The sequence below is a fragment of the Anastrepha obliqua genome, chromosome 3, assembly GCF_027943255.1.
Source record: "Anastrepha obliqua isolate idAnaObli1 chromosome 3, idAnaObli1_1.0, whole genome shotgun sequence".
Classification (NCBI taxonomy): domain Eukaryota; kingdom Metazoa; phylum Arthropoda; class Insecta; order Diptera; family Tephritidae; genus Anastrepha; species Anastrepha obliqua.
In genome coordinates, this window is record NC_072894.1 from 140,162,018 (window position 1) to 140,180,830 (window position 18,813).

The 18,813-nt window shown below is 35.0% G+C and overlaps 1 protein-coding gene across 3 annotated transcripts in view; it reads right to left on the reverse strand.

Moving 5' to 3' along the window:
- Positions 1-14,430, reverse strand: part of LOC129242947 (hemicentin-1) — a 129,774-nt gene extending 115,344 nt beyond the window's left edge. For all 3 annotated transcript variants that reach the window (XM_054879910.1, XM_054879908.1, XM_054879909.1), the window contains exons 1-3: positions 14,263-14,430; positions 12,204-12,352; positions 6,981-7,151 (exon numbers count right to left, since the gene is read on the reverse strand). In XM_054879910.1, the coding sequence (XP_054735885.1) occupies positions 6,981-7,151; positions 12,204-12,352; positions 14,263-14,315 (373 nt within the window). In that variant the 5' untranslated portion in view covers positions 14,316-14,430. The remainder of the gene's footprint in view (positions 1-6,980; positions 7,152-12,203; positions 12,353-14,262) is intronic.
- Between the last annotated feature and the right edge of the window lie 4,383 nt (positions 14,431-18,813).

The following is an 18,813-nucleotide window of genomic DNA, read 5'->3' on the forward strand; positions in this document are numbered from 1 at the left end:
GATCTTTGTTTAAGGCCTATATGCACGCCATTATTCATTGTGAATATTTTTCTGCCATACAGATTATGACTCGCTATTTCTTTGTAGGCTCTTTTGAAGCGCCTTCGGGCACGCATTTTAAAACAAAATTGTAATTAAATAGATTTTTCTACAGCCACATGAAAGTACTTATCGCTACATGCCTTTGTAGATGTGTGTGCTTGTATTAATTTTTAATAAAAAAACAGTCTCACTTATTTCAACATTCTTTCAAAATCCCCAAATCCATAAAAAACATTCTTAATGAATTTTGCATGACCTCTAGGCGTTACTGCATACCTTTTTAATCATTCCTTTTTGTGCCCTTTGGCTGCTTTTATTTTATGGTACTTTTTACAAGTTTTTCATCGCATTCAGATGCCCGTTATTAACGCGCAACTTAAAGTGACGTATGAAAGATACCTTTATTAGAGAGAGAACAAAAGAAAACCAACCGAAAAGGAAGTGGATAAAAATCTAATTGAAGAAATCACTTTGAAAGGTCGTCCATAGAAAAAGGGCTGCGAAGGGGAAAACACAAAGAAAAGCAAAAGAGAGTATACTAATAAAAGCATAAAGCAAGCATTTATAAGCGAAAAAAACAACAACAACTAAAAACCTAAACGCATTTCTCCTTATTCGCCATAAATTGAGTAAATAGCCAACAAAAAAACAATTGTTAAGATTTATGTTGGTGAAAGTACACCAGAGTTGGAGAAAATTATTAGCGAAATCAGAAACTCTTCAAAAGTGGACAAAGAGTGAAAGGGCAGCCGCACTAAATCCGCCGCCAAGGTATGCGCTCGCATAGCCTCTACTGTGAATGTTTTTCCCGAGTTCAGTATTTGTTCGGAATTCCAGTTAAATAATGGCTTGACGCTTGTGGCCCATTAATTTTTGCCCTAAACATGCAAACTTATATTTCCGAAGGCAGCTTCCTGAGTAGGGTGGGTGAGATCTAAGATGCGGCGTAAAGTGCTTTTGCATTGCACTTCTTTTCTGGTTTTTTTAATTTTTTCACCTTTTCTTAAATTATTTTTTATTTTTATTTTAGTTTTTATATTTCTTGCTCACTCCTTAAAACAAACCAATTAATTTGGTTGCACAATCATCGTTAAAGCAGATACATGCACAGGCAAAAAGGATACCATACGGCTACCGAGCGTAAGTTTTTTATCCTGTTCTTGCATCCATTCTGAGAAATTTAATGCAATTGCTTTTTTATGCGTGGCAATAAAAAAATTTTATTAGCTACGCTTTCAGCGATTTTCCTATAAAGCTTGGCCGTGTGAGCGCATGAACTTGTGTTGAGTGAGTATTTGATGCTTTTTAACGGTTCGTTTTCTTGTGCTTTCTTTTTTTTGTTTTTGAGCGCACTGTTCATCCTTAAAAGCGGACTTAGTGTGATCCTTTCATTCCAGAAACGCTTTTATTTTATACTTCTTCTGCGCTCTACCGCTGAGCGTTGTCTGATAAGACGCTACTTATATCACTACGTTTTTTACGCGCTCATTGCGTTTTGTTTTTTTTTGCTCTGACACCAATAAATTTCGCAGCAGACACGCATTCGTCTTATTCCAATGTGAACCGAGTGGGCAGCAGTAGCGGAAAAAAGTGTGAAACAAACGGAATTCTCAAAGTGTTAAGTCTACCACCCAAGTTTTCAGGGCTTACGTTGGGCGTGTAAGGTCGTAAATTTCTGTCGTTCGTAATGTTTCAGCAGGACTTTTGACTGAGATTAGCCTTAAGTGGCAGCTCAAGTTGTTGACCTGCGCCACTACACTTTTGAGAGGAAAAGAAAATAAAATGCAAACTGAGTCCTTGCGCACTTTTCGCATATAATTATGTAATTTTCCTTTGGACTCGGCCATTTAATGAGCTTAGTATGCATTTAATATTAATTTTTTTATGTGTAGATATAAAAATGGAAGATAATCAGTTGATTGGATTGCGAATTGTGTGGTGCCGATTGATTGAAAACTATAAAATGTAGTTGATGCGCGCAAATTTGGTAACCGAAATTCGACCAAATGCGCTGATGAGATAAAAACTCCTGATTGAAATTTTTCGAAAGTAAGCATGGACGAAAAGTATGCGGACCTGCAAGACTGCAAGATGGCATATTTGAATTAGATATAATAAGGAGCTGGAACTATTTGCAAAACACGAAACAGTGATAAGATTTATAAAATATCAGAGGATAAAATGGCTTGGACACATTTTGAGAATGCCCAAGTAGAGAATAACTCGAAAGGCAGTTGAATTACAAGCTTTTGAAGGCCGAAGAAGAGGACGCCCTAAAAAGAGATGACGTGGAAATTGGCCTGCAAAGGTTAAACGTGCGGCGGTGGGAGGAGTGCACTGTCTGAGATGCCCACCTTTTCCATGTGCTTTGCACATAAAAAGTGGCCCGCGATCAGTCCAACCAGCTGTCTGTAGTCCCTTCTTAATGGCAGGAGGATTTGCGACAGTCGGTCGGACATGATAGGTAACATCAGTTCAGTCCATTTGTAGCCTCACTAAGCCTGCCAAGCTCGCTTGTGGATCCTAGTAACCCATTTGCTAACCGTGGTTTTGATGGCTGCAGAAAGGTGTGGCAGAACGGGCTCCGAGCCAAAGAAGTTGGCCTCAGAGTCCATTTTAGGTAAAGAGTTAGAGGTCTCGTTACTTACGGTACGCACGTGTCCCGGGACCCATGTTAGCATCAGGCTGTTATGTCTACCGACATAATTCAGGCTGGGTTTACAGGACTCGGCTACGCCTGATGGGGTTGGGGGGCTGTCTAAGGCTATGAGCGCAACCTTACTAATTACCATCACCAAGAACTGTGATGCTAAGAAGGGGAAGAAGAAGATCGTGGACGACGCAGTCTTCCGCTGCGCTATTAAAAGCTGTATCATTTGTGGTTGAAGTAAATTGAAAAACGCATTGTGCCACATAATTTATGTATTTAGTTCCACAGACAATGTTTCTAAGGCTTCAGTGTACTGAAATTTTAGTAATTTTCACAGAAAGGAAATTCGTTATACTCGGTTCGGTTGGCATGTCCTGCCCCATAAACTCGTATAGCCTAATAACTGAATAAAGAAAACTTGAGGTCGAAGATGAAGCATAGCAGTGGCAGCATCTGGATCTACGTGTCGGTTGATATTTGTTCAAGAAATAGTGGGCAAATTTAAGTACCTGCAGATGCTAAAGGATAGTTTGTTGCAGAGCATCGCGAATCTGGCCATAAAATTGGGTTTCTGATTTTATCAGAATAAGGAGCTAAAGCTCAAATCGGCTATTATTGCCCACATTTGTTGAAGCCGCCAGCGCAATGGCCAGACTTTAATGTGTACTTCGGAAAATAATATCCCTCAATACCAGATTTCTTGTTTAAATGACCTAAAAGAGGCGCTGAAAATGGAGTGAATGAATATTTCGCCTCAATAAACTTAAAATCCCGAGGAACAACTCCAAAACGATTTACACGTTAGTCTGCCGTGGATAACAAGCAAAAAGATCAAAAAATTATATTTTATTTATTATCTTATTCATTTAGTAAACCTAGAAATACAAAATTTCTTCTAATTTATTGGGTGATAATTTTAAATTATGTTTATAATTATATTTTTAATAATACTAAATCTCGTCAAACTCATTCAATGTTCTAACCAAAGGCATTTTCGATATATATACAGATCAAGCCCGCTCTAGACGGATGCGAAGATTTTTTTGAGCCATTTAGTATCGACGTGTCTCAGTATTTTCTAAAATAGAAAAAAATCAAGTATCGTACAGAAATTGAATTCCTAATTGTGGAAGGTTTAAAAGTAAAAGAAATTTATGACCGAATGTTGAAAAAATATAAGGACTTTTCGCCATCAATTAGTACAGTAGAAAAATGTGATCGTACTGGAAAATCGTCGGGTGACTGAAGGAGATGTAGTAGAAGCCCTACGCATCTCATTGGGCAGTGTAAGCAACATTTTGGGTTTTAGAAAGCTGTGTGCTGAATGGGTGGCGCATTCGCTAACAATGGAAGAAAATCGCGACTTTCTCAGCCTCATCAAGAGCGTTTCGAGAGAATAAACTGGATTTTGGGCTTCAATGATATCTATATCATCGGCATACGCCAACAATTGTACGCTCTTATAAAATATTGTGCCTGAGCGATTAAGTTCTGCGGCTCGTACGATGCTCTCCAACATCAGGTTAAAGAAGTCACACGACAGCGAGTCACCCTGTCTGTAACCTCGTTTGGTATCAAACGGCTCGGAGAGGTCCTTCCCAATTCTGACGGCGCTGCTGGTGTTGAGCAACGTCATCTTACATAGCCGTATTAGTTTTGCGGGGATACCAAATTCAGACATCGCGGCATACAGGTAACTCCTTTCCGTACTGTCGAATGCAGCTTTGAAGTCGACGAAAAGGTGGTGTGTGTCGATTCTCCTTTCATGGGTCTTTTCCAAGATTTGGCGTATTGAGAATATTTGGTCGATGGTAGACTTTCCAGGTCTGAAGCCACACTGATAAGGTCCAATCAGTTGGTTGACGGTGGGCTTCAGCCTTTCACACAATACGCTCGCTAGAACCTTATAGGCGATATTTAGAAGACTAATCCCGCGGTAATTGGCACAAATTGCAGGGTCGCTCTTCTTATGGATTGGGCAGAGCACACTTAAATTCCAATCGGCAGGCATGCTTTCATCCGTATTTTCACCATATTTTGCATAGGAGCTGATGCATGCACCTTACCAGCTCCTCGCCGCCATGTTTGAATAGCTCAGCCGGGAGTCCGTCGGCGCCCGCGGCTTTGTTGTTCTGTAGCCGTGATATTGCTATTCTCACCTCGTCATGGTCGGGTAACGGAACTACAATTCCGTCGTCATCGATTGGGGTATCGGGATCTTCACATTCTCTACGACATGCGCAGCTGTCACTGTTTAACAGGTTCGAGAAGTGTTCCCTCCATAATTTAAGATTGCTCTGTACGTCAGTCACCAGATCGCCGTCTTTGTTCTTACAGGAAAACGCCCCGGTCTTAAAACCTTCTGTAAGCCGCCGAACTTTCTGGTAGAATTTTCGGGCGTTGTTCCTGTTGGCCAGCATCTCAAGCTCCTCGCACTCACGTATTTCGGCCTCTCGTTTCTTCTGTCGGATAATACGTCTCTCTTCCTTTTTCAGCTCTCTGTAGCGATCCCACATGGCTCGCGTTGCGCCCGATCGCAGCGTAGCTCTATAGGCGGCATCCTTTCTTTCGGCGGCAGCATGACATTCCTCGTCGTACCAATTGTTTTTTCGGGCTCGCCGGAATCCGATTTCTTCTTCGGCGGCGGTACGTAGGGAACGAGAAATGTTGCTCCATTGCTCGTGCATGCCGGTTTGTTGGGAAGTGCTCTCTGAGAGCAGGAGTGAGAGTCGAGTGGCGAATCTTCTGGCTGTGTGTTGTGATTGCAGCTTTTCGATGTCGAACATTCTTTGCGTAGGTAGATGTACGTTTTTTGCTGCACAGAGACGTGTGCGCAGTTTGGCTGCAACAAGGTAATGATCCGAGTCAATGTTGGGTCCTCGGATCGTACGTACATCTAATACACTAGAAGCGTGTCTTCCATCTATCACAACATGATCGATCTGGTTTCGCGTTTTTCGATCAGGGGACAGCCAGGTAGCTTGGTGGATTTTATTATGCTGGAATCTGGTGCTGCAGACTACCATGTTTCGGGCCCCGGCGAAGTCGATCAGCCTCTGTCCGTTACCGGATGTTTCGTTGTGCAGGCTGAATTTTCCGACTGTGGGACCAAAAATTCCTTCCTTGCCCACCCTGGCGTTCAAGTCGCCAATCACGATTTTTATGTCGTGGCGGGGGCAGTGCTCAATCTTTTAGACCAGCTGAAGGAAAAAGACGTGCAAAAGAGACCCAGTTTGAAAAGAAAAATAATAATTTTTCATCAGTACAATGCACCGTCTCACAAGAGCATTTTCCCAGTGGCTAAAATCGATGAAATAAAGCTCGAACTGTTAGAGCACCCAGATTTGGCCCCTAGCAACGTACATCTGTTTGTGGACCTAAAAAAATGCATGCGTGGAAAGCGTTTTTCATCAAATGATGAGTTCGTAACAGCAGTGGAAGCGTATTTTGCAGCCTTTCCAGATTCCCACTTCAGAGATGAAATTTATAAATTGGAATCCCGTTGGAACTAATGGTTTGATGCTCAGGGAGACTATACTGATATAAAGCGTATTTCAAATCATAAAATTGTGTTTTTCTGATCGAGCTGCGAAACTTATTGAACAACCTAGTATACTTGTAACATGAGCTTGGTCTTTTATTCTTGCGGAAATGGCAAGAAGCTCATTATAGTACAAAGCGAGTCGAAAAGTTAGTATTATTCAATTAGGATATTCAAAACAAATACAAACAAAATTCTTAAAGCTTAATTTTTTTTATGGCCAAACATTTCTATTTTTAATTTTTTTTAATAAAAATTTTGTGGTGGGAAATTTAAAGATGTCACTCCAATATCATCATTTGGATCATCCAAGGGCGAATCTATTAAAGGTGGTGTTGGTAAATCAGCTGAGTTGTTCTCAGTGTTCTCCCGTGTTCTCAAAGCTGCCAGCTCAAAATGAAAAAAGGCGTATTCATTATCTGTTTTTTAGTTTCTCAATACTTTGCTTTGACAATAAAACGTTGTTGTTAGTCTACTGCCACCACCTTTAATAAATGCGCCTCGGATCATCCTAGTAACACAGAACCAAATTTGGGGGTAGCATCAACAAAAGAATTATTTCTTGGGTCATCCTAGTCCACTGAGTAGCTCCACTTGCTTACTTTTTAATGATTCTTTTATTTTGTTTTATTATGTATCTAACCATTTTTCTTTTTTATCAAGTGAACAACTCTCCATAATCAATTAATATTTCAGTGTTTTTTTGTTTAATATTTTATAAGAGAAATGTTTATAATAAGTACTTACGCGTCATTAGTCGTTTATCCCTCCGCCACCAGCCGACCTGCGGTAGTGGTCGTGTGTTCCGTACTACACACTCGGCTTTCAGTGTCTGACGTTCCTGCATGGGCCCAATGATCGAACCATTTTCAATATGATCGCCTTTCTCATCCAGAATCACAACCTCCGTTGGTGGCACTGCTCAGTCAACAACAACAACCAAACAGTCGTATGCAAATTACGCCAATCATCATAGTGTTGGATGTGCGTGTGCGTGTATGTTTTAATCGTGGTTTTAGCATTCGTGTTTCGAAGGCAAGTTGTGTTATTCGGAAGTAGTGTGTGTGTGTGTGGATTCAGTTGGAACAGGATAATTATTGGATTTGTATTTCAATTTGTTGTTGCGTTGTTGGCAGTGGATAAAATGTTTGAAGGGTTGGTTTTTGCAGTAGTTGTTGTTATAGTTGATATTTAAGTGTCGATTCATTAAAGAAAAATTCGTGAATTTGTACAGCCAAAATTAATAATTAAGTTTATCGTAAATCTTACTGATTTTTATGTATTTAATATAAAACTAAAATAATTGAGGAAAATAAGAAATAATTTTATGGTTTTAAGTTTGTAAAATAATATTTGTGGAGTAAGTTTCGAAAATCAAAAGCCACTAAATTCTTGAAAATCAATTAACAACTGAAGCATTGAACAAAATTGCATGTGCGAAATGAAATTAAAATCGAACAAAAACTAAAACTAGTTTATTCCATTTGAACTATATAAAAAATGGTGTTTTTTATTAAAATTGTTTTTGTTTAGTAATTTACCAATATTTTCTACGTTTTTGTTTTTGAAAAACGTTTGATTTGCATTTTGTTTTTGTTTTAATTTTTTTGTTTTTTTGTGGTTTTTTGTTGTTGTGAGTTTTAGCAGTTACAAATAAATTTAAATTTGTCAAAGCAAATGAATTCGGGGTTATGTTGTATGCACAAATTTCATTTTGACATTCATTGATTTGATTCGATTCGATTTAATTTGGTTTGGCGGGTGTTAAAGGCGGGTATTTTTTATTATTTAGTATTCATATAGCCATATACGTATATATATATGCATGTATGTATATTCATTTATTTAATTTCCATATAAAAACATTGCATTTGCATTTTGCATTTACAAATCCATGGTGATGATGTTGACGAGCGTTTTTTATTTGGTTTTTGTAGTAGTAGTAGTAGTAGTGGTACGAGTAGTAGTAGTAGTAGTAGAAGAGAGCGGTGGGAATGGGGTTTATCAAAAGTACAATCAGTTAAAAAAATCGCATGAGATCTTATTTTTGTTGTATGAATAATGGTAAAAAAGAGGCACAATTTGTATGTAAAAAAATGACATCAAAAACTGAGAATAATAGTAAGCGAATTTAAAGGGATAGTAAAAGATGAATAGCAACATAAAATTGGCAATCAAAAAGCATTCACTTTTTATTGAGCAATGGCAACTGAAGTACATTTTTTTGTATGCATGTAGATATTAAAATTGGATGCAAAGCAGAGATGATTGACATTTGTGATTAGTATTTGCCAACAGAAAATTATGCGATACTGTAAAAAGCGTAAAATGGATTTAATTGAGTTAGTAAGTAATAAAAGCGTAATAAAAGCAGGACGAAAGAGAGAAGTTATAACATATGTATGTGTGTATGTGCATGAAAAGATGAGTGGATGAAACTATTTTCCGTAGGAACACCCTGAAGAGTTCGCTGATATTATGGAGGAGTGCAAAACCACAAACGTTGTTGAGTGATAAAGGAATAGTATTTATTTGGCATAGTTTTTCGTTTAGTGCGAGATTTTTACAGATGTATGTATGTAGATAGGTACTCAAAATAACTCACTCCGGCCAACTGCTATTTTATTTAAATTTTGAGTTTAGTAGAGGAATTTTTTTGTAACCGACCGTAGTTTTATTTACAGTGTATAAGTATCGCCAAGTCATATCACAAATCGCACGCCCATACAATAATTACACACGATCAAGCTGGTTTTCAGTGATTTACTTTGAAATTTTTGACTCGGATTGCTGATTGACTGGAATCGTCACCAATACTCTCGGATGACTAATGCAGTGGTGTAGAGAAAAGCGGACACCTACAATTGCGCCAACATAGGCATAATGAATGTTTAGATTGTAGGCGGATTTATCAGATCACAAATTGGCATTAGAGGACTAATAATATAGGGGGACCAGTTAGGAGTGATGGGAAAAGAAATGCAAATTAATAATCGGCAGATGGATGGCATAGGCAACTTTGACGGCTGCTAAAGCGTGACAATTGAATAAATGCTGCGAATAAGTGCCCTAATTATTATTTTTCGAAAATAGAAAATAAAGTTTTTAGCCCTTTGGGGACAAGTGTCGGCATATAGCCGCCCAAGCCGTTTTACCGTTGCGGACGCATGTCGGCATTTAGCCGCCCAAATTAGTTCGTAGCTGTAAGGCTCGCGACTTCTGTCGTTCTGAGCGATAAGATAGGCATAGGTATAGTAAAAGAGTCACGTTTCATTCAAAAACATTAGGGGCCATTAGCGATGAAGTCTTATCTTGCTTACAATGTAAACTTACGATGTGAGACGACGGTAGAGTCAGACCGAATTTCAGTTCTTCGATTTAGTCTCACAGGGTCACTGCCAGAGGAACCAGCAGGATTTGTATGAATTTTTTCCTACGCACGATGGCTAAGCGAACTAGAAATGATACTTTAGATAGTTTCATTACTTGCCGTCATTGCAATGCCGGAATATAAAATGTATACATAAATACAACCAAGCTTCTTTTTGGTGTTTTCAATTTGTTTGTTTATAATTATTTTTTGATTTTATGAAACATTTTTCTTGTGGTAAATAAAGCCTTAGTTTTTACTCCAATACCTCTCGTCCTCAGCGACACTCGGCCGTCAGGTGGCTCTGTCCCCAAAGGGTTAATAATGGACATAGACTAATATCTAGAAATCAATGGATGGTGATAGCACGTTTTTTCACTAAGCGTAAAGCTTCGCTCATTTGCGCCGATGACAGTTGGAAAGACTGTGATTGCTATCCGGCCACGCTCCCTATTGCTTGGGCAAGGAGCGGATTTTGATTTTCGTAAACATCTAGGATTAATTAATTAAATAAATATATATATTTTGGAAGTATTTTGTCAACGGGACAAAGATGTATATATACTAAAAGTCCTGTTTTTTACGTGTGTAAATTATTATTTTCACTTTTACAAGAATTATAAAGAAATTGATGGTCGGTTCAACTACACCGGTAATTTCTAATTATCGTTGGACTCAATTTATTGAGTGGAAATTTACTTTGAACAAAATAAAAATAAATCTGTTCACGAAGTTCATAAATCGAAGTGTTGAAGAAGACGTCGAAATGACGACTCGTCGTAGTTCGCCACTTGTTGCCCTTTGCCTTTCAACTACGCGGGAAATTTCGCGTAAAGTTCTTTGCTTACATGCCTATAAAATACAGCTCGTACAGGAATTAAAGCCAAATGACCTTTGTTTCCGTCATATTTTAGTTGATTGTGCTCATTTAGATTTATAAGGTGCGCAACTAAGTTCTCGCTGTTTGTCAACAGATGCCGCCAGCAGTGTGTGGTAGTCGATTCTAACATCACCTAAACATCATAAACCAAGCTTAGACATATGGTAAGCAAACTACTTCGACATATTAGTGATTTTGTTTTGGTATCATATACTTTTGGTTTTGTGAAAATGTCTAATTTTGTGCCGAATAATCGTCATTTGCGGGAAGTGTTGATTTTCCTCTTTCATTCGAAAAAACCGAAAAACGGCGGCTAAAGCTCATGGGTTCCTTATGAATTCAAACCAAGGGAAGTTGAACAACGTTTTTCGCCTGTGAACAACTGCTCCAGCTGCAAAACGGAAGGGTTTTCTTCATTGCATCGTGACGGTTGATGAAAAATGGATTCATTTCAGCAATCCAAAGAAAAGAAAGTCATGAGGACTGCCTGGTCATGCTTCTACGTCGATGCTGCGAAGGTTATGCTATGCATTTGGTGGGACCACGTTGGTGTTATTTATTATGAACTGTTAAAACTAAGCGAAACCATCACTGCGGATCGGTATCGACTTCGATTGATGCGATTGAGCCGAGAACTGCGCGAGAAGCGGCAATTAACACACAATTTTTTCTCGCTGTTTTTGAAAGGTGAGCTTTCAAAATATTAAAAAAAAACTCAAAACTTTTTATTTTTCAAACAAAAAAATTGTGAGCGGTCACCAGAGCTGAGTATTTTCATTTGATCAATTAATTTATTATGCTTTTTTTTGTATGACTCACTTTGAGTAAAATAAGCCCAAAGTGACTTTTATCTATCTACATTCGCAACTACTTTTCCGTGCTGACGTACCAAAGACTTCAACGCAACAGCGCGTCGATTTGCTTAGCCAACAGGCAATATGAGGCTATAGATGTTCGAGTGCCAGGAAATTGCAAAAATGCAGGTGTTAAAATGATAAACACATTAAAGTATGCAAAAATCAAGAATTCGTGTCAGACAAAATGCAATAGGTGACGTGCAAAGCCGAAAATACAGCCAAAAACTCGAGCAAAAAAGTTGATTTGTCACATAAAATTTGTAAGCAGACACGATGACATGCAGTTTCTGTAGTCAAATTATTTGCTTTTCAAGAATCAAAAAGTAATTTAATCAAAGAAGACAAAGCAAAATAAACAGTAAGTAATACAATTTAATAAGTTCTCAAATTTTTTGTTACAATTCATATAACAATAATCATATTTTAATTCATATACTAGGTGGCGCAAAATTAATCACACATTCTTTAATAACTTTTTTATGAAATAAATAAATAAAATATTTTAACCGATTTTTTTTTCTTACATTAACGCGCTCTTCCAGTGGGGTGAATATTAATCACCTATTCTTTAATAACTTTTTTAAGAAATAAATAAATAAAATATTTTAACTGACTTTTTTTGACATTAACGCGCTCTCCAGTGGGGTGAATAATTTGCGCCACCTTATTTTTTCAATAAATTTTCAACTTAGCAACTTAGTAGAAAAATCAATTGTCAACCATGCGAAATGCAAATAATTTAGTTTTGAAAGCAAAAAGTAAATATCTAAAAGTTATATTTTTAAAGAATAGAGAAAATTCAAATTTAAAAATAAAATTTGAAATATATCCGGCCAAAATGTAAAGGAAATTATTTAGCTTACCTAAGACATTCAACTCGACACGATAGCCGTTGAAATTATCACACGTTTCGATTGGTATAAGAAATGTTGTATCACAAAGATAGGTATCCTCATCAGATATTTTTAAGTCATTAATAACTAATCTAAATGGATTTTGCTCCACTTTGACTCTGTAAGAAGAGAAAAATAAGCAAATGAAGAATTAAAAATAGGAGGTTCACTAAAATTTATGGATAGTTAGGTACGTTTAGATATTGGACGAAAAAATATGTATGGAAATAACCGTGCAGGTCAATAAAATCCGAAGCACCAACAGGAAAAATGTAATAGAAATCTAGGAAAAAAGCAAAAAAAAGCTTTTTAAAATTAAATAAAAATATATGAAAAAATACCAAAAATGAAATAAAAATATGCAAAAAACTACAATAAATAAAAATATATGAAAAAACAAAAAAAAAAAAATATAAAAAAATTAAATAAAAATATACCAAAAAACTAAATAAAAACATATGAAAAAAAAATATATATAAAGGAATTGAAAAAAATATATTAAGTAAAAAAATACAAAATTTAAAAAAAAAAATATACAAAAATTAAATATTGTAAAAATATAAATATAAAAATAAAAATGTAAATGAATTTAACTAAAATATCCAAAACAAAAAACAACCCAAAAACCAAAAAGTATGCAGAACATTAAATTATAATATACAAAACAACGTAAAAAATATACAAAAAGTTAAACAGAGACATAAAAAATTAAAAAAATGTACAAACAAAAACACTTAAATTTAAATATAGATATACAAAAAATTAAATAATAATATACCAAAAAAGCGAAAAAATACCAAATATTAAAAAAAAAAATGCAAAACTATATAAAAAAATGAAAAATATACAAAACCATAAATAAAAATATGCAAAAGAAAACTAAAAAAAATTTACAAAAACTTGAATAAAACTATAAAAAATATACAAGCAAATGAAAAAAAGTATACAAAAAATTAAATAGAAATATACCAAAAAAGCGAAAAAATACGAAATATTAAATAAAAATATGCACAAAAAAAACGAAAAAAATTAAATAAAAATATGGAGAAAACTAAATAAAAATATACGTAAAAAACGCCCAAAATGAATACCAAATATTTAATAAAAATATACAAAAATATGCAAAGAAAAACGAAAAAAATTAAATAAAAATATGCAGAAGATTAAATGAAAATATACGAAACAAAAAAATATATAAAAAATTAAATAAAAATATACGAAAAAACGACCAAAATAAATACCAAATATTAAATAAAAATGTGCAAAAGCATGCAGAAAAAACAAAAAAATATCCAAAAATTTAAAACAAAATATGCAAAAAATTAAATAAAAATATACGGAAAAACGACCAAAATAAGTAGGAAATATTAAATAAAAAAATCTTCATATCTAAATAATCGGTACTGTTTTACCAATTAAACTATTAAATTAATTATACTTTAAGACTTCTAGCAAAATATTTCCGAAAAATATTAAAGGTAAAATTAAAACAATATATGAAATATGAAGTATAAAATATTAAATATAAATTAAATTAGATATTAAATTATAATAAGTAATAATAAAAAAAATATTAAGCTGGTTTGACATGAAATTCTTTCAAGAAATCCCATTATTTTTATAGCTTTGCTACAATTTTTTATACAGACCCTATGTAAACTTAAGCTTTTCGATCAACTGGCGTCATGTTTTGGAAAAAAATATTTTTTAAAGAGGAATTTTATTTTAAGAAACTCGATATCTGTAAGTATTTTCAAATCGACCCAGCTCACGTAAATTTTAGAATTTTTCCGAAAATATTTCGACAGAAGTCTTAGAAGTTTTATTATGATTTTTTTTTTTTGCATGTATGTATTTAAGTTCAACTTGCATATTTGTCGGCCATTCTCGGTATTGTGCGATGAGTACTTTGCCAAAAATGCCATGCATATTTAATTTTCATTTAAAGCAATGTTTTTCCATTTCAAAATCTTTCTTCCTCATATTGTCCTTTAGTTAAATACCAATCGTATGCCTGATTTCTACTCACCTTTTCGCAAACTCGTCTGACACGCTCGTCACATTGCTTTCGCCCAAAAGCATTGCTGCAATGCGATCGTCGCCCTTGAACCAATTTATCGAATGCAAATTGCCACATTTATCGTTGTTGACCGGACAAGGTATCACCACTGATTTGCCTTCGTGTTCGCTGATTGCTTCATCTGAAATAAAGTGGAAAACCGAATGATTAATAAATTTAAAATTAAAATGATGAATATTACAGGCTATAGGTTTAAAATATTTTCTAAACAATTTTTTAGTATAAAATATGCTGCAAAATGTTGGATTTCATAAGTCAAAAATGCCCAACTGCCTTTAATGTTGTTCTGCTCTTCCACTGTTTTTTTTATTTCTAAAAATGATAAAAAATTCTCTTTTTAATCTCAAAAATAAATGGTAGGCAGAGATTTATTCACCTTCCCAAATATATGTTACTGCGCATCTTTATTAAACAAATCTTCAACGAAATCGCTCCCTTGTGAATGAGCCGATTTTTATATCTCTATTTACCTTTTCTGTAAGTATGTAAATATGCACAAGTATTGAAAAAACTGATAAAATATTCCGCTGGGTCTTTACAAATTTGCTCAATGAGTTGATAGAGTTATTCTCAAATTCAAATTTAAAAATAAATAAATACATACACACCCACACACGCATACACACATGCACGTTGTGAAACTTCAGATTGTGTACAAAAGCAATTCCTCTTACTAAAATGAAGAAGTAAAAAGTCAGTGATAGAGTTGACACATACCCACGTTATCAAATAGATAATAACAAAAAAGGAAATATGTGGCAAATCAAACTTGTACTGTCATGCTTTACTGACTAGGGTCATATAGGAAATAAAGTTTTTTTAGACACAAAAAGGAAGTTTTGCATATTTTCCTGTTTTTTTCTTTTTCGTGTGACTTGTGGTTATTCTTAGCTTCCCCACGGCACAGATAAGCTGCGTATAATTTACTTTGAATACTCGTAGAATATAAAATTCATCCAATTCAAACTGCCAGATAAAGCGAGGAAAATGAACAGAAAGTGAAAAGAAATACAGCGGATAAAAGAAACAAGTTGTGGGCAAAGTGAGGCAAATGCTTAAAAATTCAATTTCTTGGGATTGTTCCCAGCAACAGCTGTCGTTTTGTTATTTTACTTGAGCTTTCCGGGCCGGTTGAATATTTTACCGTTTGCAGGTTTGTATTTTTGTTGTTTTTTAGGTTTTGTAGGTTTTTTACCAATGTATGGAGGCGACCGGAGGATATGTTTGAAATGTTGTTAGTCATAAATTCAAAAGGCCAACTTACGCATACAATGGCAGAATGTACAGTTACACTTTTACATATGTGTGAATATTCTCGCAGTCATTCCTGCCACTACTTCTAAGCTACCTTTCATGCACTCAAACCTGCTACTAGTTGTGAACTACTTTTCTTATAGTAAAGCCTACCATTTGTGCTGAATAAGCCGCCCTGTAGGCCGCATATAGGCCTGAATAGTTCTTCCATCTATCTTACTCTCTAGGTCTTCTATCTTTAGTCAATGCTAATATATTTAAAATGGTATAGTTAACATTTAAGGAATTAGTCAGCCACTTCATAGCATCCTTCCACTTAATTAGTTGCTAAGTCTCTGCATCGGCATCATATCAGTTAATGACCTCGTCCCATTTGTGGCCGAAATCACTGGTTTTGAAAAAACACCTTAATCCTTAGCCAGCTAATGAACTGGTCCATAATTGAGCCAAAAAGCGCTAGTCACATTGGTAGTGAAAATCACCAGTTTTGGGCTAGCTGACAAAGTAAATTACAAAATAACTCAATCTTATGCCAGTTAATGAACTGGTCCGTATTAAATAAAAAAACTTTATTCCAATTTGTGGCGAAAATCACCAATTTTGGGGAAAAATTACCAGTTTTGGTCGTGTTGAGAAAGTAAATTAAAAAATCGCTCAATCTTCAACCAGTTAATGAACTGGTCCATACAAGGCACCAAATATACTAGTCCCATTTGTGGCGAAAATTATCAGTTTTGGACGAGTCTAAAAAGTAAATTAAAAAATAGTTCAATCTTATGCCAGTTAATGAACTGGTCCATAATAGACACAAAAAAATAGTCTCATTTGTGGCGAAAATCACCAGTTTTGGGTAAGTTTAGAAAAATACTTTTTTATGATTTAAAACATAAAGAAATTTTTGTTTTTTGTTGTCTTTAAGTTTGCTGTTCGACTTCAAATGACTTTATTGTTAAAAATTAGACATTTCATAGGATTTAAATTTAAATTCTATTCTTCAACTCCTGTTTAGGTCTTTTATTTAAAAACTCTATTACTTATAAACATCATAAAGTTTGTTTTGCCATTGATTACATGGATAATCTTTGAAGCAAGGCAAAGTTGAATTTTTATGACCCGCTATTCAGGTGAATGATTCCATTACAATTCTTATTAAATGGAAGAATTTTTTTTTTTTGCAAATACCTCTAACTGGTACTTTTGCAAGAATTCTTATTTTGCAAATTCCTCTAGCTGGTACTTTTGAAACTAGTCCACTTCTGGTCCCAGACATACTAGTAAGACTTCTACCATCAAACAGCAATACCAATCAACTAGAATGTTTGCTGTGTAGTTTCGTTTTTCACCGCAGTGATATAACTTCATGCAAATAAAAGCAAAATCCTACGCGGCACACTTAACCAAATACGCGTATACATTCTCGCATAAATTCATATATGTATGGGTATGTATAATATGAATAAGTTGTTGTTGCTAATATGTATTGTGCAGGTTATCGTTTCTTGCTCAAAGTTTGACACCGGAATAATTGCCGGGAATACAATACACAAATGGGCTAGAGAAAATTCTATGTCGCACATATATATAAATACATACACACGTTTATGCTTGTGTGCAAATCTTACATTCATAAGTATATATGTGTGTGTGTCTGTGGCCGGCTGGGGCGCATGAAATGAACAACTCGCATCGATTTGCTTATTTCAACCAAATCTACTCAAGTCAACAGAATTATTGTGAATTTACTATTTGTAGTTTTTGCGCTTCCATTTTGTAGCAGGCAAATGAGTTGGTTTGTAGGTTGGTTGGTAACTCCTGCTGGCATAAACTAAGCTGAGAAAATCTGTTACTTTGGCAGCTGATTAGATATTACTGAGAGATTTCTTAGCCACTTTCAAATTTTACTTGATTTAATTCGAGTGCGCGATGGTGAATTCATTAGTTTATTTTGCGTGATGCTAATTTTGTTTTTATTCGTCACCACAGATCGAATTTAGTACTAAGTGCGCGGAGGATAAGTTGGTTTGAAAGCTTAAGTAGCAGAGAGATTTTTTATTCCATAGATTTGGTTTGAATAATTTGAATATTTCTTGTATGAAAAATACACACAAAACACCAATTGGAGAGAAAGTTTAGTCTAAATATCTATTATCGACTCGGGTTTTCTGATTCTTGAGTTGCTTTTCTTTTCTTTGTTATCTTTGCAGTTGCCTAAAACCTCCGTTGATTCTTACACCATAAGATTTGCATACTTAAATGTCTACTATGGCTTATTGTGCTAATGCACTGGTAGTGTATAAGCTTTCTGGGATACAGACGCTACCAATTATGGCTCTAAGAGTATAAGTCAAGTCATGTTATGACAATTTTGAGTACAGTTTGTGTGTTTGTTTTGTTTCATTAATTCTTAAGCCTTTGTCTTTTGCACTAATTCGGCTGATTATTCAGTTTTTAATTTTAATATTTTTTGGTTAAAATAAAAATATAAAATGTAATACATATTTAACTTTTTCCAATCGAAAAATGCGAAGGGATCATAAATCTCTATTTCAAATATAAATTTTTAACACTTCACAGCTGTTATTTCGGCAGTCAGAGTCAAGCGGTCGATAGTTCAAATACCAAAAGCTAGACTAGTCACCCTGTATTTCATAGAATCATTCCAAGAAATTCGTGCGATGAAGAAATACGAACTACAAATAGTGTGTGCCGAGTTGCTAGGCATATTTTCCATCGAAACTTAGGAGCTTGTTTTAGTGTTTTTGCTAAAAATCAGAATTATTTGAAACTATATTTTTTTAAGTCATTTAGGCCATTACATATTTTACAACTGCGCTAATTCTATGGATTAGGATGCACTGCACCCACGAAATTCTTAAGAAATTGTACCAGCGTGTGTGTCATACTATTTATTATTATTATTGTTGTATTTACTATCCATAATATCTCCTATTCGAGCACACCCAAAAAAAAAATAATTCTTAAATTTTCTATTGATTGCCTTATTGCCCGGCAAGGGTTAACTGGAACGGGAGGGAGATTTCATATTCCAGATGCACTTTAACATAATTTTCATTTTTCTGCTGCTCGCAGAACAGCAAAGTTACTTGTAAAGCCACAAAAATGAGAACACACAAACACATGCATACAAATATACCCAATATAGACGCAACGACTCACTTACATAACTACTCGTATATCCATCAAATGTCGAGTCACAACAGCAAAAACTTAATAGAGATAAAAATC